General features: G+C 40.8%; 1 protein-coding gene across 2 annotated transcripts; it reads right to left on the bottom strand.

The window, feature by feature from the left end:
• Positions 1-4,570: 4,570 nt before the first annotated feature.
• Positions 4,571-23,967, bottom strand: triqk (triple QxxK/R motif containing). 2 transcript variants are annotated; one of them, XM_068728561.1, is made up of 5 exons: positions 23,810-23,967; positions 21,202-21,276; positions 12,949-13,034; positions 11,259-11,371; positions 6,344-6,433 (listed from the first exon to the last, which is right to left on the bottom strand). In XM_068728561.1, exons 2-5 carry the CDS (start codon positions 21,260-21,262, stop codon positions 6,361-6,363), a joined length of 333 nt encoding a protein of 110 aa, XP_068584662.1. In that variant the 5' UTR covers positions 21,263-21,276; positions 23,810-23,967; the 3' UTR covers positions 6,344-6,360. The 2 variants fall into 2 exon arrangements, with proteins under 2 accessions (XP_068584663.1, XP_068584662.1); XM_068728562.1 differs by lacking the exon at positions 11,259-11,371 and having other exon boundaries at positions 4,571-6,433.
• Positions 23,968-24,756: the final 789 nt, after the last annotated feature.

Here is a 24,756-nt window from a genome sequence, read left to right as displayed (position 1 = left end):
TCACTGCTAATGATGTGGGTTACGCTGCTAATGTAACTAATGTGTTGTTCCTATGGGGTTTGGTATCCTGCCCAGGTCAACTCCGTGCCTGTAAAACGTGAGGATGGAAGAATGGCTAATTGTTCATCAAATGCTGTTACGGATAGGTTTAGAGAAGAAGACAAAAAACGTACTAAAGTGAAGTTGAAATCTATTTTAGTAGTGCCAATTTAGCCAATGTATTTTATTTTACTTCAGCTCTATAGTCATATTGCGTCCTTCAGCTCATTGTTTTGGTTTTATGGCCCATGACTTCATTGATTTGGTTCAGTCTCACCACTCTAAACATCCTCGTTTCCAGCTGCATCAGGCAGCAGTTTTCAGTGAATAAGCTCGGATACACCTTCAGTACGATATCTGCTCAGCACTAAACGATTGACAGACAGTTAGTGACGAGATGGTGACTGAATAGCCAGATATTACACTCAGGAGTTGGTGGAGCCCAAAACAGAGGCAAACACATTAGCCATATCAACTTTATAAAAGGTGATGATAAATCAATATTGTGACCACAGCTTGTTCTGCTAACTATATGATTGAAAAAAAAAAATCCCCATTACTGCTTTAACAGCGCACACATTTAAATAGGCAAATAATATACAAATACATGATCTAAAAAACATGAAATTAAAGTGTTACATTTACAAAACAAGCAAGGCAACCCTTGTATCACTTAAACGATTACATTGCAGAACTTTTTTTATTCAGACGAGGTAGTGATTGGAGAGCCTGATGGTTGACAAATAAGCAAGTGAGCCGCTAAGTTACTTGAATGCACTCATCAGTGCTTGCCTACTCTCTGGAACAGTGACTCACAGCGAGAGAAGGGGGAGCTGAGACCGCCTTATTTCAGTAAAAAAAAACACAACAAACCAATAGAACTGGAGACAACCTGTTTGTGTTATTCCCTCAGGTAATCCCACGCTCACTAGTGCATGGCCACGCAGACCACTGAGAGAAACACAGCAACTCTGCTCGACTCTCTTTGTCTTTGTCTCCTGCACACTGAAGGGTGGTTATTGATTAAAACCCGCAACAATTTTGCATGTAATTCTTTCCTCATCTGAGACAATTTAAAGACACTGTTAAAGCCTCAAACACATTTAGTAAACCATGGGTTGCTCATGTTTTTTGCTCATTTAAAATATAGTAGTCTCTCTTGCCTGGAAAGGTACGCTGATCCAAACAGACAAGCCATGGCTGAGTTTGACAACAAATCTGTGATGCATACTGCAGCTTTTGTTGACATGATAAACCACACTTGAAAGGCAAAACAAATGGATGCCCAAAGCAATCACAGAACCCCACAGAAGTACCAGATACTAGCTTAATGCACAAAATGAGTCCTCCATGCTCTCCTTTTCCATTTAACTGCTGTGTAGAAGAGGCCTGATTTTTTTTTTTCAGGTGAGCCAGTCTCAAGTGGGTCCAACTTGGATGGTTTACTCAGTGGGTTGAGTCTCCTGGGAACTGAAGGATAGGATGTCAGCTGCTGCTTCCTGCTTTAGCCTGTAACAGGAACTGGCTGTGTTCCAGTGTGTTCTTCTGTGTGTGTGTGTGTGTGTGTGTGTGTGTGTGTGTGTGTGTGTGTGTGTGTGTGTGTGTGTGTGTGTGTGCGTGCTGTCAGACAGATGACTGGGCAACAAGCCCAGGTACAGCAGAGCCCAGGTGTTCCTCTATGAAGAACACAATGAGCGTGTGCAAACATGGAGGGACAGACAGGCAAATGGAGAGGGACTGGTATCAGAGAGCACACCTGTTGAGCACCTGCCCTATCCGCTCATGGCACACAATTATGGATGCAGCAGTTGTCCACACGCACGCGCACGCAGGCACGCGCACACGCGCACACACGCACACACGCACACACACACACACACACACACACACACACACACACACACACACACACACACACACACGCACACACACATACACACAAAGCCAAAACTTGCACATGCACATTTCCTTCAAATCCCAAATATTGTAACACCATAGAGAAAGATCAGCAATGAATTTGGTGTCAGTCAGCGTTAAGTCATACTTTTCTATCAGACCTCAAACTACTTTTGAGTCTTCGCAAACTTTCCTGTCACTTTCTCTCTGCCTTTCTCTGCATACCCGCTGAGTTTTACGTTCTCTGTGTCATTAGGCAGCGCATCAGGGATTAAGAAGGCGATGGGAGGATGTGATTCGCAGCAGAATCCGCTAAGTCTGGCATTACCACACACCTCACAAAGCACTGGGGAGTTTCTAATCCACCGCACAGCGCAATCCTGATAATGCATTCATATCAGACACACAGGCAACAGAGGTCGGCTGAGAATTAAACACCAAAGTATTACTTGTCAAGTTCAGTGTTGACGTGGTCATGTTTGTTTTTCACATGGAAGTCGGCAGATACCTGCATTTTGGTAATGCGGTAGATAGGTAGGAAGATCATTTGTGGACAAAGACCTGTATGAAAAACAAGGCAGACTGACAGACACATTTTTATACTACACAACAATATTATACATCACTCTCTGCATTGAGAATAATAAAGTGTGTTATGAGATGAGTTACAGATTTTCAAACACGCAACACGTCACTCAGAGTCAAGAGAAATGTAAGCTTATATGTCTTCTGTCATCATGGCTGTCTGACTCTGGATGTATGCACCAAAGTTTCTTACGTGATATTAATCTACATGTTTCAGTTTTTAAGTAGAACTGCAGACGCTGTGAAAGAAAGGCAGCAAGTCAACAAGATGGAGAAGGAAAAAATAGAGGGAAGGTGGGGAGAGAGAAAGAGGGAGGAGACATTATGTGTGAGACTAGTAGTAGTACTTTGTGACATGCAACATCAGCCCTGTCTTCTCACTATATCTCCCTAATGGGAGCGCAGCAGTGTGTGTTTCTGTGCACTTGTGTGTGAGAGAGAAAGAGAGAGAACGAGAGAGGGAGAGATGAGACTCCCTGTCAGAGTGACTAGTAGAGTCGTGTGTGTGTGTGTGTGTGTGTGTGTGTGTGTGTGTGTGTGTGTGTGTATGATAGAGATAGGAACTAAATGAGCTCCTGGCGGGACTGACCCTCCTCACTCCTCACCGGTCCGTCAGAGACTGAGCGCTCCATTGGAGCATGGCCAAAGGCGCTGTGCTGAATACTGAAAATACACACACACACACATAGATGAACAAGAGAAAGGCGGCTGCACAAGCCCATCTGTATGCTCGCTCACTCCCTCTCTCACACACACACACACACACACACACACACACACACACACACACACACACACACACACACACACACACACGGCACCAAAACAGAAGTAAACGCCATCCTAGAAACTAAACAGAAGATAAGCTGAGGTCAATGTGCATTTACGTTCACATGACGTCATGGTGCGAACAGAAAATGTGACAAAATGCACAAGTTTGTTTATGTCTAAAGCAAATACCATGAGAGCCAAACCTTGCATGCTCCAAATGTGCAATGTGGAGTTCACCAGCAGGCATAATTATGATTCATGTCTCGGTAAACAGCCATACATATATGAGAACGTTCCCCACTGGCTTAAGTGTGGGAAAGTGCAGCGACATTACGTATTGCATGTGTGTGGTGTTGCATATGCAAGTTTGGGGCGAAGTGTAATTACTCTTGGTGACACACCTCACATGACTAATGAGTAGAAGTTGGGCGCGTGGCGTCTAGCTCATTTGTCTCAGGATGGTGGGTAAAGCTTCAGCGCGTTCAACTCCTGTGGAACGCTGCTAAGGTCATGCTGAACGCTCATACGAACGCTGCTGCCTGATTAACTTCCCGCGTTTGACTTGCTGTGAGCAGAAGTCAGTGAAACGCCGTCAATTAGCAGAGATATGTCACATGATGAGTGCCAACGTCACACCCATGTTCCTTTTGTCATTGCTGAGGATTCGCTCTGCGCTGTGTATCTCCAATCTACTGTAGCGTCTCTCTGAGGGAATCCTGCGTCAACATCGTCACGGTCACACTTGTTGACAGACAAGCAGCCTCGCTCTTATTGAGGAAAGGCCACGACATGTAGGCCGATGAAGACATTACTACAGTCAATACAATTTAATAACCCATTACTGATAGAACACTGTTGTTTATAGCTTAGAATTGATGAGATCTAAGAGAAATAATGGCAAGTTCATACCCCATAAAAGTAAATCGACGATTGGATTTTTTTATTCATTAACTTTTAAGACTCAAAGTAACGACTACACCTTCATTTAACAGCTAAATATAAACCTTCATGGATAGCGAAGTATAAAACATTACTGGTAGTTAAGATAATGTCAAGGTGTTGTATAAGGTACGCACTGCCTGTTCGGCTCCTATTGTGTTTAAATGCAACATTTACTTTATATAATTTAATATTTGCAATTATGGTAATAACTTTGCAAAATAAATGGGCCTTAAAAAAAAATCTGATACTGCTGTCAGTTTACACTCATGACACCTTTTCTGTCTGCATCGATTCATTTAATAAAAATCATACAAATAATAATATAGAAACTGAGAAGGTCTTTCAATTTTTTTTTATTTCCTTACAAAGAGATACCATGATTTTGATTTTTTTGAGCAATTAAACCAAAAAAAAACTAAAAGATAAATCATAATATATCACACATTACCCTGTAACTGAATCATTATGACAAAGCAAACTGTAAAAATGTTTACATACCATACAAACCAATTCAATAACAATACTTTTATGACCTCATCTTCCAAAGCGTGGGTCTGAATAAATAGATCCTTTCCTTTGTGCCGATGTCAGGGCTCTAGTAGTTGGTAATGGTGACCTTTTAGATAACCGGTGTCACATATGAAGGTCTCTCAGGACTGCCTATCTATTGTTACACATGTGAGTGGTCCACAGCGGTGGAGGAGGGGGTCTTGAAGTACCAAAGCCAGATAAAAGTCATTGGTTGAGGGTACGAGTGCATGGTTATCATAATGGTTTCTCGGAAAAGTATTCTTTTACTAGAGGTCGGGAGGTCATGGGAGAAAAGAGCCGAAACTGAAAGCTCAAAATCAGTCTCACATTTCATCTAAGCCACAGAACACAGCCAGGCTCTGACACAAGACTTGTTTTTAAAAGAGAAAAAAAAAAAAAAAACATGTTGGGAAATGAAAGAAGTCACAAGGTCTCTTGTGTATTTGGTATTGGCCTTCTACGCATTGCACTAATATAAAAGAGTCATATCTAAAACAAAGCATCAGTTGCCTTTTGGAGGACAGTATTAGAAAGGAATAGAAAGTGATAACATGAAAAAAAAAGGACGAAACAAAAGCCACTAAGTCTTTGTGAACAAAGAATCCCTCAAACAGTGGAAGAACATTGATTGAAATTGTAAATGGGAGGTCAGTCCTTGAACCTTGCAGCACTAGTGCAAGAAGAGTCGGGATAAAGAGGCTTTGACAAACCTTCATATTCATACAGAGACATCACATCCTACATTTGACGAGACGGAAAAATAATCAAGGTGTTGCTTATGAGAAACACACCGGCTCTCTTCAGTCGTCATTCATCTCTGCAATTTCCATTCAAATGAGAGAACAGGATCATATTTGTAATGCTAATCCTGTGATGTGTCTCCGTGCCGCCTGTATGTGCGGCAGGTAGAATGTGTTGTTCTGTATTCTGCACACACATTCAATCAGGGCGAGGGCTTTGTGGATTCTAATCTCACACTTTGTGATCTCCAGATATCCAAGAGGAGAGGTTTGTGCACTGGAATGTGAGGCAAGTGTTTGTCTGGATGTGACGAGAAGTTCAGCAGGAGATTTACATTTTTCTATTAGTGGAGAAAACAGAGGGACGTGACTCCGCAGAATATGATTAACGGAGGCTCAGTCTTGACTGTAGAGAGGATTTCTTTTCTTTCTTTTTTTTAAAGCGGCTCATTTTCTCTGCTGTATGTAGATTTTGCAGCAGAATGTTATACAACTGCCACAAAGCACGAGGTCACTGACTTTTTCAGGGAAAGAGAATCAAAGCTACTCTCAGATCTGGGGTCAGGGAAAGACTAAAAGGAACTCACATGTAAAACCATAGTATAATTCTATAGTTTACGTGCTCCCATGCAGAAAATAAAGGGAAAGTAGATCTTCAATAGAAGCTTTGAGTTATTTGATGGACTGTCCCATTTATCCTGAGGAGGCAGTTCATCGTCACCGAGTCACCAAAAGTGTGTAAAAAAAGATGACAGACTGTGCTCCGTCCTCGTGTTTGATGTGAAGAGACGAGACGTCGTTGGCATACAGTCCACCTCTCCTTAATCCACATCCACATCCAGGTTCATCTCGGTACTCAGGTTGAGGTAGAAGAAGGCGTAGACACAGAGGACAAAGAACAGGATTGCAGCGATGACCAGGAATGCATCCTGAGAAGGAAAGCGAGAAGGTTTTAAGATATGGAGTTCTTCTGTAGAACTATTTATACATCTTACTGGCTGATCCCTTGTCTGTCTTTATGCACAGGAGCAGCTCTACTTTGTTTGAATGAGTTGGCAGGGTTCTGTAATTATTGTGCTTATCTTTTAGCGTTGTTACGTCTATATTTGCCAAGTCCCCATTGTCTTTCTTTTCATTTAAATAATCTCATCTGAATTTTACCAGTCTGACTTTGTGTGTAAGAATACATCGTTGACTGGCGTTTTTTGGAAAAAGTAACTTGTAAATGTGCTTTTAAAGACAAATGTAATTATAGGATTGTTAATCATCACTTTTATTTTATCCATTAAAGTGAAAATCTGTTTTAATACGAAAATGTAAAAATGCTCAAATAAAATTAAAGCTGCCCCACTCTATTACAGGTAAATAGGAAAACACTGTACTAACCGGCTCACACCAATCAGGTGTAACTGACTTGCAGTATCTGTCTGTTTCAGTGATAAGACGACTGCTAAGTAACAAATCCTGACTATTCTGTAATTTTAATTGCTGCATTGAGACCTCAATCAATTCTATTTTAATGCAATCCTTATATTTTATCACTCTACAGGGAATGAAAGTTGCATATTGCACATTATATATGAAAAAAAAAAAGCAACTGAACAGAGAAATGGAAGCCATGATTGTTTTGTTGATAAAGGTTAATACGTTTATAATCATGTCATGTGTTTCCTGTCCACACAACAACACAAGACTGGGATTTTAAAGCTATTCACACTGAAGAGCATTGTCTTTTGCAAGCTTTGTTTACAGCGGTGGAGCTTATTGCTGACGGAAGGCCAAAACAGACAAACAAATGTTTTCAAATTTACCTGCATTTGTGTGGAAATGGTTTCAGACTCTTTAAAAAGGAAACCAGGTCTCCACAGTAGGTGTTCTAACACTAATGACACAAACACTCTCAGCTGCTTTAAGAGATTCACTGTGAGAAATCGTTACCAGATGAAATGAAAGTGACATTGACGGCAAATATACTGCAGTAAAATAGCGGAATTCATAATGGCATGAATGTTGTATTGTATATATATTTATAAAGACAGAAAAAAAATAATATGATGTTAGCTATGGTGCATTAGAAAGCTACAGTAGCATTCTTACACACACTACATGTTAGGTTTAGCAGACAGTTTTCCAAAAACAATAACAATTGCAGAGACAACTTATTTGGGGATTGTGTAGTTTATTTTCAGGAAAGTGTGCTAGCACATCACATACCTTCAAAAGACTGAATCATTGATTAGTTTCAGGTTTTCTCTTGATGCAAAGAGATTAAGTGGAAACATATTTTGGAGTAAAACTGGAGCCACATTTAAGATTTAAAAGAATACCCAGTATCAGAAACCAAGTATTGAGTGACTGACTGCAGTATTTTATTCTATTCAATCTGCAATCAATCCCCACTGTTCTCCTGCAAGTTAAACTTTCTAAACAAAATGGCCTTTTTTTATTATTATTTTTTTATTTCTATTGGTTAATTGTCAAACAAATTGAAGCCTTCCAGAGGAGTGGCATTCAACTTGAAAATGGGAATTTGGAGCGCTTGTTCATTATGTGGCGCTCGCACGATTACAATCTTCATCAGCTGGAGTTTCATTAGGGCCACTCAGAGTATTGAACAATGCCAGTTATTCTTTATCAAGAGAACTCATTAGCAGCAAACTTTCTAATCAACACTGGAGAGCTTGGAGAGCTTTAAAAGGTTGAGGAGTACAGTCTGATTGGGGGTTATTCAAATAGAAATATTTGATTTGAACGTGAAAATTAGTTTTTACATGCAAACTGGGCCACAACAACAGAGGTGACATGTGTGTTCAAAACACATGATTGTAATCCAACACAAACAATTTCCTCAGCTATCTTGTTCTTCCATTTCTAGATTATTTAAGAAGCCACTTATCTAAAAAATCTTCCTGAACCACGATAAGCTAAATCAGCCCGTATGCTGTAGATTAATGAGTGACAGGCTCAGGTGAAACAAGGTTACACTGAAGACAAATGACAAACAGGAAAGCAGCAAACAAGACAGATGTAAAAGAAAAGCGGGAGCAAACTGAAATAATATGAAAGAAAATTTGAGAAAACATCACTTCAGTTATTACCACACGTAGCACGCACACACAGAGATGACTGCAAATTCAACCCACTGGCCAAACTACATGGAGGAATGACAGAATGAAACACAAGAGTGAGGAGGGGAGAGAAAACAAGTGAGAGATAAGGCTCGGCACAAACGAGCGGTGGTGGGGGGCTAATAATAATTCCTATCCGACAAGGGTGGTGGGGGGGGTGACAATTAAAAGGCGTCACGGCATCCACAGCTATCTGTGTACATGTTGTAGTGCCTAGTCATCAGCAGCATTGGTCTTCATTAGCCTCAGCCCACATTTATCTACATCCCGGCAGCCTCCAAACAGCTTTAAGTCCTTGCTTAATTGGAAAACTTTTAAATTTCATGCACTTTAGTTTCATATATTAACCGCCAGGCTCCCACTGCTTGATTTACTTTTCTATTTTACCTAGGCCTCGGAGAAAAAGAGAACTGTTATCAAATCACCGAGGCTTGATTGTTTTCTGCTTTTTCTTGTGTTCTCTCACAGCTTTGAAAAACATAACAAAAGGAGAAGCGTTTGTAATTCTGCCGACAGTATCGCGCAGAAAATGTTGTGCTTCTGACGCAGGTAAGCATTTCGCTGAATTGCGGCTGAAACAAAAGGACACACGAAATCGCAACCCGGGTTGTTGTTGTTGTTTTTTTCCCCTCTCTGTGCTTCAGATTTCAGAGCGAAAGAGAACAGCTGGTTACAGTGACTTGTCTGTGAACACAAGCTGGAGGGGTTTTGGTCAAAACACTTGGGTTGTAGGAAGCACCTGCACTTGATTGAGATCATTGTTTTGGAGGAGAGTGGCCCACTGTGTTGACTCTAGCCTTGTCTCACAAACACATTTATGTATGCCCACTCACACAGCCACACACACTCAGACGCAAACACACAGCCTCTCTGCCCACATTCTGATGGAGACCTCTGGATGGGGCATAAGCATCGTTCTTCATCATGTGGCTCTCTCAGCACAGGCGGCAGCTGCAGCACACTTGGCATGCTGGGAGCTGGGTCCCTGTCACCCTGGCGACAAGCCACAGCTCAGCAGATGTCCCCTCATCTGGTCTGATTTTTATTCTCCTCCTGTTTGTGTGTGTGTGTGTGTGTGTGTGTGTGTGTGTGTGTGTGTGTGTGTGTGTGTGTGCGTCAGTATGTGCATACGTGCCAAGCAAGAGAGAATCAGTGTGTTTGTGGCTGAATGTTGGTGCATTTGGGCTGTGGTTGGTAAGCATGTGTCATCAGTACATAAGTCATCACTACAAATAACCATCCACTAGCTAATATTTTATGATTTATATTTGTTGACGTGATGGATGTAAAAGGTGATTTAAATAGTAAAACAAATAACTATCAGCACAGTCAGAGGTAAAACATTTCTTGTTTTATGTGACTAATGCTCAAAACATTAGAATAATTATCATAATTACTTGACAAATTTATTTCATTCATCCAATCAAATAATTGACGAATCGTTTCTGCATTCATCTTTTGTAAAATAAAAAAGCTGTTATCCCACCCTACAATAAAAGGGACAACCATGTGAAAAAGATGAGCTTAAAATAACTACATGCCGTAACCTGCTTTCACCTTTTGCCTGCTGATTATCTTAAATTAGACAAATGTGCCTTCATTTTATTACACAACCCTTTCTGCATGCTTCTGCGACACAAAAACATATCCACGGACAAAAGGAGTCTTGTCACCGCCATCACAACTCTTTCCATAAATCTTTTCTATAAATGAAATGGCATGAAAGGCCATAAAACCTACAAATTCCGATGTGCTATCTGTCTACGCTCCTAACCAGCTAGAAAGCGTGAATGAGCCTCATAAACCTAATGGCCAGCGCAGATAATACATCCAGTTTGCTTCAGTGAGAGGCTGAAGCAGATGCTACAGTTTGTCAGTTTTTAGTACAGCATCCCTCACAGTTTGTACTCTAGATGCTGCCCAATACTTTTTTTTTTCTTACTTCATAAGAGTTGCTTTTTCACAATAAAACTAACAGCTTCATGACTCAAGTTATATTTAGATTTATAGGAATCACAAAAGACTAAAAGTACACAACAACAAAAAAAGAAAAATAATCACAATCTGTATAGTCATCCATACATTCATAAATGACAGCTGGAAGTCATTATCTGTATCCTCCATCCTCCGCCAATTCCATAAGCAATTTTTTCCTAACTTTCTTGGCTCAGCGGCTAAATAAGAGGGAAAACAGTGCAGGAATGAACAGAAGGCTAGTGTGCCAATTAGACGAGGCAGCAGGCTTGTTTCCTGTGCTGCAAGCTATCATACTGGAGCTACTTCGAAGGCAAGTATTCTTCCACTGGCAAACTGAGAAGAGACTGCTGACCACTTCCTGCCAGTTTCTTCATCTCTGCTGTGATGACCCCATACCATCTATGTTTTGAAGAAGCAAGGCAGGAAACATGTCCATGCTTGCATTCAGGCAGTAACAAGCTATGTAAACACACCTTGACTCAAGGTGTGAACAAGAACACACTCAGCCACAACGAGTGGCTGATTTCCGTAACTTCTGAGGCTGTTTTGCGCAGCCCGACATCTAATTGCTGTAGTGGGAACAGACGTTCTTCCTCTCTCTCTCTCTCGTGCTCTCTTAGTCTCTCCATCCGTTTTGCTGCCAACTTACCCAGACTGCCCTGCTACTAGGACAGCCCCAAGACAGCCTGCCCTGGCAGCTGCCAGATTCTCTGTGCCCACATGTCTGCTGGTCCTTCTGAGATGCCAGCTGCAGCCGAGGACCTGCATCTCAACCAGGGACATGGTAAAAGAGGGAGAAGGAGGAAGAGGAGAAGAAGGAGAACGGGAAGAGGAAGGGGAAGAGGAGGAAGTAGAGAAGAGAAGAAAAAAGACAGAACAGAAGCCTAATGCACACAGCAACAAGCCTACACAAATTGCAGCCAAATCCTTGCTGTCAACCAAAGGACAGAGAGAGGGGGGCTGTCATCACAGAGCTGTGTAAAAATCACAACTTTATGTAACGCTAAAAGGACTCGATGGGAAAGCAAGCGTGACCAAATATCCATTACATTTGGGCTGAATTTCAATCGAACTCGGGGCCAAAGGGTCTAAGTCAGTTTAATATCCTCGTCCCAGAGGTATTTTTAATCCGACCTCTGAAAATTCTCCTCGTCTTGAGCATGGAAAACCTGAATTATTCATAAGCAATATCAATATTTCAAGATATGGACTAATCTAATTGGATTAAAGACGTGCTTAATGAGGCCTTGCGTGTCTAAGAGATGCATATTTTAAAACCTGACCATTTCACCCAGTGTTTAATCCTCACTGTGATTTGTTCATCTATGTGTACTACGTGCCAACTGAGGCTTAATGAGGAAGTGAAGCCTTTTGGCTTTTGATGTAATGTGAAGAGAACCAATTCTCAACGCCACGACGCAAAATAAACATAAAAAAAGAAAAAGAAAACATGTCTGAATTATGTTTTCCTGCAAATGATTTTCATTTGGTAACAGCGTTAATAAAAATGTTTTAATTCACTGACGACCTGATTTCTTGTGATGGTATCTGCAATTTAAAAGATGATTTAAACACCTGTAAGGTCAGATTCACAAGCTACTTCATTGGCATGGACTTACTCTACATGGAGAGACCTTGAAATATTAAAACTGTTTATTGGTAAAGCAACTGAATGAGAAAAAGCATAAACAACGTTTGGCAGAGTGATAAATGTGGAGTCATCCATCTTTGCCTGCACAACAGCTCCTAATCACTGCACTGTGACCAAACAACGGAGGGATGCACTGTTCTATCCGAGCAACACCCTCAACTCCCTTCCTTTACACATTACCCACCTCTATCTATCTTATCACCTTTTTATTCCTTCTCTGCTCGTTATATTTCCAACTTCTCTGTCACTGTTTCTCCTCCTCCACCTTCTTCACCATTAAAAGAATAACAAAAGTCTTGAATTTCAATCCTTCCAGGAATTCATTATGTCTTTATTTTTCTAGACAGGATCGAGTATTTTAAACTTTATTCTATGGAGGATGATAGTTTCCAACACTTGCACAGATCTTCAAAGGATAAGCAGGGGGCCTCATCACATCATTTCAGGTTGTTGTTGTTGTTACATTCCCTAAAGACCTAACGCAGGTTGTAAGAGAGCTAAGAGCCGTAGTTGTGAAGTGATCTAGTGAGACAGACTCAGACAGAGCAGACAAACAACAAAGAAGATGGTTGGCAGACAGAAAGATAAGCAGCATCGCAGATGGGCCAGGACAGACGAGCAAGCAAAAACATTGGAAGACATGTGGACATGTAGTCCTGAAGAGAAAGTATGTCCAGGCCAGTCTCACCCTGAATCCAGAGGAATTCTTCTTTGCTTCAGCTTTCAGCCGTGTGGCCTTTAAGGCTGACTTTGTCTTTTTGTAGTCCTGCTTACCTGAAAGACAGAAAATAAGTGTGGCACACAAATCAAATAGTTGTATTGTTTAATTCATTGTTAACAGGCAAGCACCTTTAGACAGAGCCCGGCCTGCCATTTCCTCCTGGTTCCAGACGTTATGTTGTTGTGTGTTCAGCTAAGATAACCATCTCCTGCCTGTAGCTGCATATTTAACGGATGAGAGAGCAGTTTCTCCTCATCTAACTCACTGCAAGAACGTGAATAAGAGCTTTTTCCAAAATGCAGACCTGTACTTGTAAGACATGCTGCAATTCTAAAGCCCAACTTAACTAGCTGTAAGTAAAAATAAAAAATATGACAAGTGAAGAAAAATAAGGCTAAATGTGGCAATTCACTTTACCCACACATATTGCAATCTGCATGTGCATCCAAAATACAAAGAATCCGTTCTGGCCTCAGCTTTCACCTGCGCTTGCTTGACCTCCCATGGGCTCAACTCTCAAGGGTGAGTGTTGTGGGCAAACGGGCCACCTGGCAAAGCATGTGTAATATGTGAGTGTGTGTGTGTGTGTGTGTGAGCGTGCTTCACATGAGGCAGAGCCGGCTGTCTTGGTCTAATTAGAAACAACACACTACAGGAAAAGGAACTTTGCTAACAATAGTGGAAAGGCAACAGCTTGCTGAACAGTGTGTGTATGTGTGTGTGTGTGTGTGTGTGTGTGTGTGTGTGTGTGTGTGTGTGTGTGTGTGTGTGTGTGTGTGTGTGTGTGTGTGTGTGAGAGAGTGAGTGTGTGGAGTGCGAACATCTTAGCAAGTAATTAAAGATGTTATTTTAGAAAATTAAAGTCAGGGATAAAATTAGACTTGGGTTAGGGTTAAGGTTAGGTTGAGAGTTAAGGTTAGGCATACGTTATTAGCTGGGGATTAAAGTGACAATTAGTACAATAGAGGAATATGTGTGTGTTTGAGACAGAGACCAAGTTCAGCTTCGGCGGTTTCTTAGTTGGTGACGTGACATGCGGAGGCCATTTGGAGTTTTGACTCCCAGCCAATTAAGCCTCATTTACATCGAAAGAGGGAACAAGAGGAGGAGGAGAGGAAAGAAAGCATCGATGTCCATCTGGAAAGGTTGTGGGAGAGAGAAAGGAGTGAAAATGAGCTAGTGAGGAAGGAGGGGTACGGAGGTGTGTGCGTGTTATGATTCTGAAAACAAACTGCATACCACTGAGTGTCAAGTCTCTGAGGACACTCGGTAGAGCAGAGAGGCTCCTCTTCTAGGGGCAGCCATGGAGGAGAGAGATGACCGTTAGCATCAGGGCTGTGCAAAAATATCAATATAGCTAACTAAAGCGATCATTTTTGCAATGATAGTGTATCGATATGTCCGCGACTACTATCGAGACATAAAAAAAAAATCCTGTTTTAAACAAATTTAAAATGTCCACAATTCGAATCCCTGTGTATGTCAAACAACCTCCTCCTCCGCTCCTGTAACTCTAGATGTCGCTGCCCATTGTCTTCTAAGTTAGGGTCCGTGACCTCCCGGCCAGTCACATGATCCGGCCAAAATCACAACATGGCGTCTCACAAGCAAGCGACCGTATACTGTGAAGTTGTGAGCATTTTCGTAAAAGAAAAATGTTCAGTGACACAATGAGAATACAATATGCTCTTTATTTTCATATAATATAGAAGTAGTTTTGATGAAATTGGTTCACCGAGTTATAAATATGTGATGTACGTACAAGACTCTCTTGGTGGTACACAGCAAGTTGTATTTTCAACTCTATTTTTACATTTTTATTTAGTCCTATTCCTTTCTCTCTTTCTCCATCCCTCCTGGTTCCAGACCCCTGCTCCACCTGCCTGACTCAGTGGAGGGCTAATAGAAATGGGGCGCATGATGCCAGAAGCAGACAGTGAGCTTGTGGGAATTCATTAGGAGGGCCACTGGATGTCTCCTCCACTTGTCAGAAACTGGAGAGGGGGGGGATTTGATTGGAGGCCACCCTTTGGTTGCTCACCATTCACAGAAGTTAAACAGGGGTTTTAAGACTACAAATGACTGTTTTTTACAACGTAAGGCTACAGGAAGCTACATCAAATGCTTCAAATCCCATATCAAACGGAAAACATACAGAAAGTCAGAGGGATTGTAAAGTTTGTAAAATGTAGAGAGAAGAAAATGCAACATGCAGGGAATCGCTGAAGTTTAATCGGGTCCACTCCTTTAGTATAATTCAACCCTGTGTCTAGAGGTGAAAATAACCAGTTTCATCACGATACAAAATGATATTGACTCTTAACAATACAAGCTGAAGTTATCACAAAGGTTGCCACAACACAATATTGATTCAATTCAATCCAGGGGCCTGCAATCGATATGAGATGATATCATATACACATTTAATACAATCAGTGATATTGATATCAAATCACAAAACAATCTACATAATATTGTTGATCATTGAATCAATATACCACGTCTGCTGTAGCTTGCGGGCTAACCACTAGGCTAGCCAGACGGAAACATGCTAGAACAAGTCAGTCACAACAACTCTCCAAGCTTCTTCTATTTTCTCTGTACTGGTGGGTCTTCTTCATGAACAGTAACAGATAATTGATTGTGTTGACCAAGTCACTCGGGGAAAATAGTAGAATTCCATGTTGTCTGTTGTGCAACTTCTCCTGTATCCAGTTATGAAAAAAAAAGTTGTTCACTTTGATGTAAAATTGAACAATCGGTACTTTCTGTTTTGTGACTGGTTTGCTCTGCCTGTGTCCTCAGGGTGTCTTTTCTGCAGCACAGTGCCCAAGGATACTCAAACACAGACGAGCTGGGGTTTAAAATTCAAAGGCAGAATTCTTTTCAGCATTTAAACCATTTCCCACAAATGCCTTCTAAAACACGCACCTGTGCTGTTTTTTGTTCAGAATAGATATAGGAGTAGGTTAATATGGAGACAATATGCCAGAGAATTACAACAGGCTGTGTAAGGTATTGTAATGTTGTTGAATTAACATGGTGTAAAGCCTCATGTGGTTTGTTTGCATGGGTCTGGAACACACACACACACACACACACACACACACACACACACACACACACACACACACACACACACACACACACACACACACAAATGAGCACTCCTATTCGTCAATGCTGTTCACCTTGCTGCACCGGCTCTGTAGCCACTTTCTGTCACAAATTATCTACCTGCGCTGTGCAACACGCCGGCCTCCCGTCCCTCCCTACTTCTGCCTGTCACACTGAAAAGGCATCACTGTCCGTGTCTCAGAAGAACATTACACCCTTGTAAAGGTGGCCTAGAGTCCCTGCTGAGGGGCTTCACTGAGTGTGCCTTTCATTGAAGTCATCACTGACTTCAGGTCAAGAGGACAAGAGAAAAATGACACACACACACACACACACACACACACACACACACACACACACACACACACACACACACACATAAACGCACACACCACTTAGCATACATCCCCGTTGATGTGTGTTTCATGGTTTTCCCTCGCATGTTTGTCATTGCATTTACTTGTAAATGATGTTTGATTATATTTTTATCTGGAGCTATTGTACTGCTTAGCATAACGAGGCAGGTCGGGGGTATTAGCTAAAATTAACCACACGAGAGATTGAGCACTCAAAAGGTAGGAGGGAGGGGGGTATGTGATTTGTGTGTCACACAAATTGGCCATTTAAGTGAAGCTAGAAGAGAGGTAGACATCTATGTGTGTCACAGTTTGTGTGAATGAAAAGAAACATCAGTAGTTCCTGAATTGTTACCAATAACATAATTCTATTAGTCCACAAACAAATCACTAAAAATGTTGGATACATATACAATATTCAATTGTTTTTGTGAATTGTTTTCATTGAATCACTATATGAAAATGTATCTACGTTAATTAGGTCAAGGCTGAGGTACTGTACCACCTTTGAGCCAGGAAAACTCCTGCATCGATGGGTTATACTCAAGTCAGTCAAATTTCATGTCGCCTTATTATACAAACTTTACAAAGCCGTCTACTACATTTAAATTTAAGTCAGACATCATGCAGTAAAAGATTGCTGCATCATCATTTGAAATAAAAATATTTGATACTTTCACCATTAAATAAAGAGCTGACCGACCAGAACAACAGTTCTGAGACACTCCCTTTAGAATTAACTTTCCCAAGTTGCCGCCTTTTTTTTGTATGATCCCAAATAAAATGCAAAAATGAGTTGCTCTTCAAAGTTACATTACCAGCCCAGTATACCACGTACACCTCTAGCTATGTTAGTCTACCACATGCAGCACATTTTAAATCTTCTCAACATGCACCAGCATTATTTTTCATCCCTAATTAAAAATCTGTGAAACACATGCAACCATGAATTCTGTATGTCAAGCCTTCAACGCAGACTTGACAAATAAAAGTTCCAGGTTTTTACAGGAGCAAGTAGGTTAGTAATCAACGGCAATGCCACTTTTCCATTAATAAGCCTTTATTTAAATTGTGCTACGTTTCAACCATGGAAAAACACTGTTAGATGCAGATATGTAACCTCAGGCCTGTGAATGCACTGTTTTTAAAAAGCTGTTTTTAAAAGCCACTGTGCACAATTGCCACAAACAAGTACATGAGTGTCAACAGAAATGCAAACATACCTGAGTGTGTTTGTTTGTTTCTGTGGGGACTCACCATCCTGCATATGCACCACATGCAGAGCGACAGGGAGATTTGGACAGACAGACACTGTCCAGTAGTCCCTGGAAGCCCTGGGTCGATGCCGGCAACATACTGACAGCGTGTCTGACAGTTCCTCATGCTTTGCTTTTGTGTTTACGTGGCATGGCGGCCAAATAGTCAGTGACCACATGGTGCGGATCGCTGGCATCTGCCAGTATGCGCGGTCATGGAATTGGAGGGCTGATGCGAGACACGTGGGAGAAATTCATGTCTTGTCCTTCGTATCATGTGCAGCGAGGAGAGCCGAAGCAAAATATTGCAAGGTGCAAGGGCTCAACAATAAGCCATTAGCAGCTATTATGACAAAGCTTAAATTCTTTTATGTCACATTTTTATTATTAGACAAATGTACAAATGCATATCTTAGTTACTCAAAATATATATTTTCAGTTTTAGCAACCAAATGCTGATACCAGGTTGCAAAAGTAAGTGTTGAGCCATGTGATATATTGAAGTCTTCCTACAAATATGAGTGAAATATTTCGACTACCTTCCAAGTATTTACATTCAATTTTACATTAAACCGCAAGCAGTACATGTTTGTAGGTTTGACCTTCTTTAAAATGTGAAATGACACCTTCTTAAAGTTAATAATTTCCAATTTGCCATATTTGAAATCTTGGGTGTCTTTGTCTGTGGACAATCTTTTCTACTTTTATCAGCGGGCAGCAGCAATCATTACGCCAACAGAGTGACCACTTCCATGTAAGAACACCATAGCTTTACGTCTCCTGAGGGTATCTTGGCACAGTCAATTATTACAGGCTTAATAATGGTATTTAAAAAGAGAGTGTCAACAGTGGCCCCTTGATTGACCATCATGACAAAAGCTCTCCAGCAGAGATGATGGTATAGCTCAACGACCAGCCTGGACTACTGCTGATGTTCAATGAATAAGCCTTTTGTTCCAAAAAGAAGGAAAAACGGTAGAAATTGAAAGGCCGGAAGGTAGAGAGAGGACCACAGTGTCCTTGACACCTGTGTTACATATTTTTGAATTGATAAAAATAAAAAACACTAAATGGGAAAGACAAAATGAAAAAACAAGATCTTCCGTGACCCTGGTAGGGGATGTGACAGTAGGAGATGAGCTTGTTATGTTGTCTGTCTCTCATTTGTTGACCCAGCCCAGCTTTTACACGGTAACAGGCGGCTAAAAGATATATGTGGGATGAATAATCTTATTCTATTCTTCTGTCCCACTATGGAAACATGTACAACCATCACTCTGCTTTATGAGACCCCAGCCATAATAGAGTAAACGAGACAGAGACATTTCTCAACAAACTATCACATCACTGAGAAAGACAAATATTGCTATTGCTGTCAGATCCGTTACAAAAAGGTACAAGTGACAATATGGTGCAAAGACTAAAACATGCATCAACAGAAATCGTTTAGCTTAACAATGTCATTAGCCCCATTAGTCCCAAAAAAAAACACCAGGAAACATAAAATCTGGAATAATCAGAGGATGTGAATCACAAGGGGCCAACAAACGATCATCCACTGGGAGGAAGGGGACAAGAACAATGCCACAGTCAACACAATCTTCAGGAGAGGGGATGTGGATTACACAACATCTTAATTGAAAAATGTGTGATGACAATCCATCTCCATTCAACCTGTAGGCGTCTGTCCACATCAATCGCTCTTGCAAGTTGAGAAATTGCTCAAAAGCAATAAAAGACAGCAAATACTACACTACTGATTTACCAGTAACATCACTAAATAAATCCATGCATTGCTGTAAAGTTTTGCATGCAACTCAAATGAATAATTACGGTGTCTTTATTTCCACTAGTCAAGAAAAACAACTTCAAGGCTCCCGAAACCTTCTCAAGATGCTCATTTGGGAGCAGGATCACAGTAGGGTGTCAGAATCCTCCCGATTAATGTTAACTTTGGACGAGTGATCAAAGAAAATCGCCAGCATCTTCAAAATAAGATGGCAAATTGGATGCAACAGCCCGCTAGATGTGATTGTGAAATGTTCTCAGCCAGCCATGGTTGTGGAGTGTCTCTTGGGTCAAGACTTTAGTGGACAAGTTAAATATTAGGTCATCTGTGTCCCTAATCCCCCTGCATGTCCTTTCCTAGTGTTGTTGTGCGGATGACTGTCTTCTGACTGGTGGGACGAATTGTTCTTGTGCTGGTCTACGATTGCAAAGAACCTGCTTCTTAGACTTCCCATAGCCACAGGTCTCCCGTGTAGAGACACCATTTATGAACTTGGAAATAGTTTTACAATCTTCTGGATTGTGTCACTCTGCTCAGCTTCCTCTATAGTTGTGATTGTTGCTATCTCTCTAGAGGAATATTTTCTCCCCTTTGTCTCAGCTATTTCAGCCCTTGTATAGGTTCCTATGAGATCGATATCAGGGCTTTAGTAAGAGTCGCACTCCTTTTCCATCTAATAAGACTACTTAGTCCCATTTCATGCCAACAATATATACCACTCCTGGGATTTAAAGTAAGCCTATGACGAGAGATCGCTCACAATTATCCAGCTTTGCCATTGGCGACCTTTTGGTTTCGCTCCACAATAGGAAAAGAAAAAGAAAAAGACACGACACGAGCTGTGATCTTCAAGCAGCCAGAGCCGGCATGCTAAAGGGGACCAAACTTTTGATTGGTGCCAACCATATTGCCTTAGTTAGGCCTTTGTGATGTAAGGGGAAAGATGGGGAAACAAAATACCGCAGGACTAGAGTGATATTAAACTTTGACAGAACAGCTTCTGACGTGATATCAAAGGGGTGGCTTTATAAGAGGGGGATTCTCTGTCTGTCAGTACTGTGACCGTAGATGCTGCATGCTGGACTCAAAGTGTAATTACTTCCACAGTTTGTATACTGGTTCTACTCCAGTAAGTCTGGTTAAAGTTTCTTTTCAATACAATACATATTGGAAAAGTTTCCAGGACTGAGCAAAGCTATTAAGCTGATCTTTGCATAGCATAGCCAACGTTGATAAAGCAGTTTGGGATCGATGTGAAACTACCACAAAAATGCTCACAGCAACACAGTGTATCATGTGTGATTTATTGAGTGTGACGTTAGCTTGTTTCTATGAGAGAACGCGGAGTTGATTGCTGTCTTGTGGTAAAATTGTCCACATCAAGCACTGATTTATGATGTTTGTTGAAACAGAGACACAAAACAAATCAAAGACCAATCTCAACTGTCAAAAAGCATCATGAACTAATTTACAGACCTTATTGTTTTAATTGTCAGTTTATATATTGATTAAACTATTAATCATTTAGTATACAAAATAGTATATTAATGACCTCAGACAATTTAAATCAATACAAGTATTTCTTTCAATCGGTTACTAACTAGTGTCAGAATATAAAATCAACGGATGTTTGATTACAGTTGATAAATTTACTGATGATCAACCAATCGATAGACCAGCACTACAATGAATGAAGACTCACCAATCTGTTTTCGGTACTGATCAACTGGTAACCTGGTCCCACAGGCATCCTTCTTCCCCATTCTCCTTCCTCAGCCTGATAGGAAACGAGAAGAATAAAACACCTTCTGAGTGAGAGAATCTTACCGCTGGGTCTCAATGTAGCACCTGATCATTTAGCTTAATCAAATATGGATATAGCTCCGTTCCTGCTACTGTAGCCCAACTTGTGAAATCTGCGGGAAGGATTCAAGTTAATACACAATCATATATAGTGAAGAGTAGTCAGTTTTGATCAGGCAGATGGTTTATCTTTCACATACATCTGCTACACATAATTAAATTAATTTTCACCACCTTCCATGTGCGTTACGTTCACAGTATGCGCACTTCCTATCCATCTCATTTAGTCTAACACCATTTCCCTTCACACCATGGGCTCTCTTTGATTACTCTGACAGCTCACAGGGAAGATATAAAGAGAAAGAGCTTGGAAAATACAAATACTATATTTAGGCTCCACATGTAACCACCGGATGCAAGAGTGTGACAGAATAAATGTCAAGGAGTATAGATGTACATTTACCAGAAATAACTACGCGTGTATAATACTTTTCTGTGCAAAGTGCTAAAACTCAATGTGTGTGTGTTTCATGAATCCATCCAACATGCTTGTTTTTCAGTGAGCGCTGCGCTCTAAATTCCAGACAGGCTCCCTCACAACACACTGCATCAATCAATAGTGTAGTCTTTTGTTTAAAATAGTGGAAAAAGCAAGTATGAGTGGAGGGGCAGGCCCGTGCTCTTTTGATGATACTCAAGTCCCTCTGACCTGTTCTGTGGCTCAAATTTTTGAGCATGATTTGAAAGATATGCCCGATATGTTTTGACGAGTAAAACTCAATATCTTTCAAGCCCTGCTAGGCTAATGATTATCTCTTTTTTTAAGGCATGTTTAAGAGTGATAGGGAGGGAAATGTGTAAGCAGGTGTGCACAGGGGAGAAAAGAGAGGCAAATACGAAAGGGAGAAAAAAAAAAGTATCTATGTTCATCCAAGAGGAACAGGAGTGGCGAAGAGTCTCGAGGTGCAGCAGGGGAATAGAGGAAAGAGACTGAATTAGCATGTTCAAGGAGCGTGGCTGGCTGCTTGTGCTGACTGATGCCTTCTCATGGGAGACTGCTGCCTTGAGAGACCTGAATTTTACCTTACACTAAAAACACTGTTTTCAGCTACATTTCAAACACTGTTACTGCCAGCAGAGAGGGAGTATGTATGCTATTGTTCTCCGGCAAGCGGAAACCAGAGTCAGCAAATTAGAAGACGTGAGAGGAGGACAAAGGGAAGAGAGGAAATTATCCGCATGTAATGTTTACAGTCGGGCACAGTACGCTCAGGTTTTCAAGCTATGTTGTACTGTGCAGCGACATCATAGTATAATATCTAAATTGCCAAAAGCAACACATTTGAAGCCTCTGTCATCCCCTGTGGTCATTCCACTCAGGCATTTCTCCACATGTATGACTTACTGTATATCTAGCATTTGCAAAAGTGAAGGTATAAAGAAATACAAAGAAGGTAGAGTGCTGATTATTAGAAAAAAACATATCTAAGCAGAGTGACAGCAGCATTGTTGCTGATGATAAAATAATACTTTCTCGTTCATATTTGCACCTTGTATGCAGAGATGACATGGCTGATAGTACACTCTAAGTCATTAACAGTGGTTATCAGGACCTGAATTTACTGGACACCTAAAGTATCTCCAGCACGTAACTCTGGATTTTCTTTAAGAATGGCCTTTAGTGCTAGTTGTTTCGCTAGTTAGAAAGCCTAGGTTTCATTCCTGGTACAGTACAATTTGCCACAGTATTCTTGAACAAGATAAATTTAAGGGTGACTTTTTCCTCGTGGTTACACAAGGTTAAGTTTAAGTCTAGAAAATACTGTAATGTATCAAAAACGCCCACGAGCAGACTAAATTGAAAAAATAGAAATTAAGCAAATTCAAAAGGTAAGCCGACAATACAAGAGCAGGACCGTGGAGCAATGCTAGATTAAAACACTATTTATTTTGCTATTTTTTAGGTATATTAGCTATGAGTAATGTAGTCCTTTAATGAATTATAGCATCATGTAGGTTTGAATGTTCAGTTTAGCTTCCACTCACATTTATATTCAGTGTACGCTCATTGATATTAATGGAGGTTAGCAAAACATTTTTTTTTTTTTTACAAAACTCGTATTCTAACTTTAACTTAAGTAGTATTTATCAGCCTGTAGGTCAGATGCAATAGCCTGCATGGACCTGATCAAATGGAAAACCGAGTGCATGGTGTTTTGGGGCATTGTGGTCTCTGGGATTTAAACATGCATCTTTCTATCCGTCAGCATTGTAGAAAATGACCTATTACACCCTGATATTAAACAGACTTTAAGGATTCTGAAAGAAGCTGCGCTTCTTTCTTCTCTCTGCAGTCCCGAACATGAGGTTGACATTCTCAGAGGAGGACTCTTTGCAGGTTTTGAGCAAAACTAATCGAATTATCATTCAACTGCACAAAATGTAAAACATTTAAGTGGAACTGTAATTGACACACTTTAATTCACTGCACTCACGAAGATACTTACACTGCTGCTGTTTACCGAGAAAATGTGTTGCTTAGTCGAGGTTTGTCTGCATGACAACACGCCTGGTTGATGTATGCGGACCCGCGAGACGACGTAATTGACTGTTTTTATTGGACTTTGATCGAAATTTCTCCAGAATGCCAACACACCACTTCTCCCATTCCGAGTTCCTGGTTTACACGGTGACAGCGATGACAGACAGTCGGTTCCTCCAATCGGACACGTGCTTTCGTCAAGTTGACCAATAGCACGAGGGTGGGACGGAACGCTCAGGCGAAAACATTCGTGACGAGTTGAAAGTCGGGACACTCCTTCTCATTCAACGATACAAAAGATCTTATGTTGACATATTTCCTCTATGGTTATGGTACACAAAATAATAGCTCTTGACGTTGCAAAACAAAACAGTTTTCATTAGAAATATTATATGTGAATTATGAAACAAATAATTAGAAAACCATGGTAAACCACTAAAGATCAGTGGTGAAAAGTAAATCTACTGTATAATATTACACACTGTCCGGGACTATCTTACCTACCAACGAGTACTTCTACATGCCTGAATATTGCATGCAAATGTTATTATTTTGAGGGACAAAGACATACGCTCTATTAATTAAAAAGTCATATTAGTTCGACATGTTGGCCACAAGTCATTCTTGCCTTGTCAGTTTACAACAAATGGCATGCTTATCCGTGTTGAAAACAGTAGCATTATGCTGTGACAATTAAAGGAAGCTACAGCCGACCTCATCAAAAACGAGGCACTCTCACTCCACGATGTTCATTTCTCTTTCATCAGTCTTTTTACATTTTTTCTTTGTTTACTGTGTAGAATTGTATCCCTCCCTATGCTTCCAGCTTCGTTACTGCCTGGGGCATTTATGTGTCGACTTGCCGCCGCATGTAACTTATTGAAGTTTAAAATTATTTTTCTGCTGTCCCAT

This window comes from Cebidichthys violaceus, unplaced genomic scaffold (assembly GCF_023349555.1).
Source record: "Cebidichthys violaceus isolate CVI_PGR_0920_01 unplaced genomic scaffold, fCebVio1.0.p SCAF_42, whole genome shotgun sequence".
Classification (NCBI taxonomy): Eukaryota; Metazoa; Chordata; class Actinopteri; order Perciformes; family Stichaeidae; genus Cebidichthys; species Cebidichthys violaceus.
This window is presented reverse-complemented; position numbering and strand designations above follow the sequence as displayed.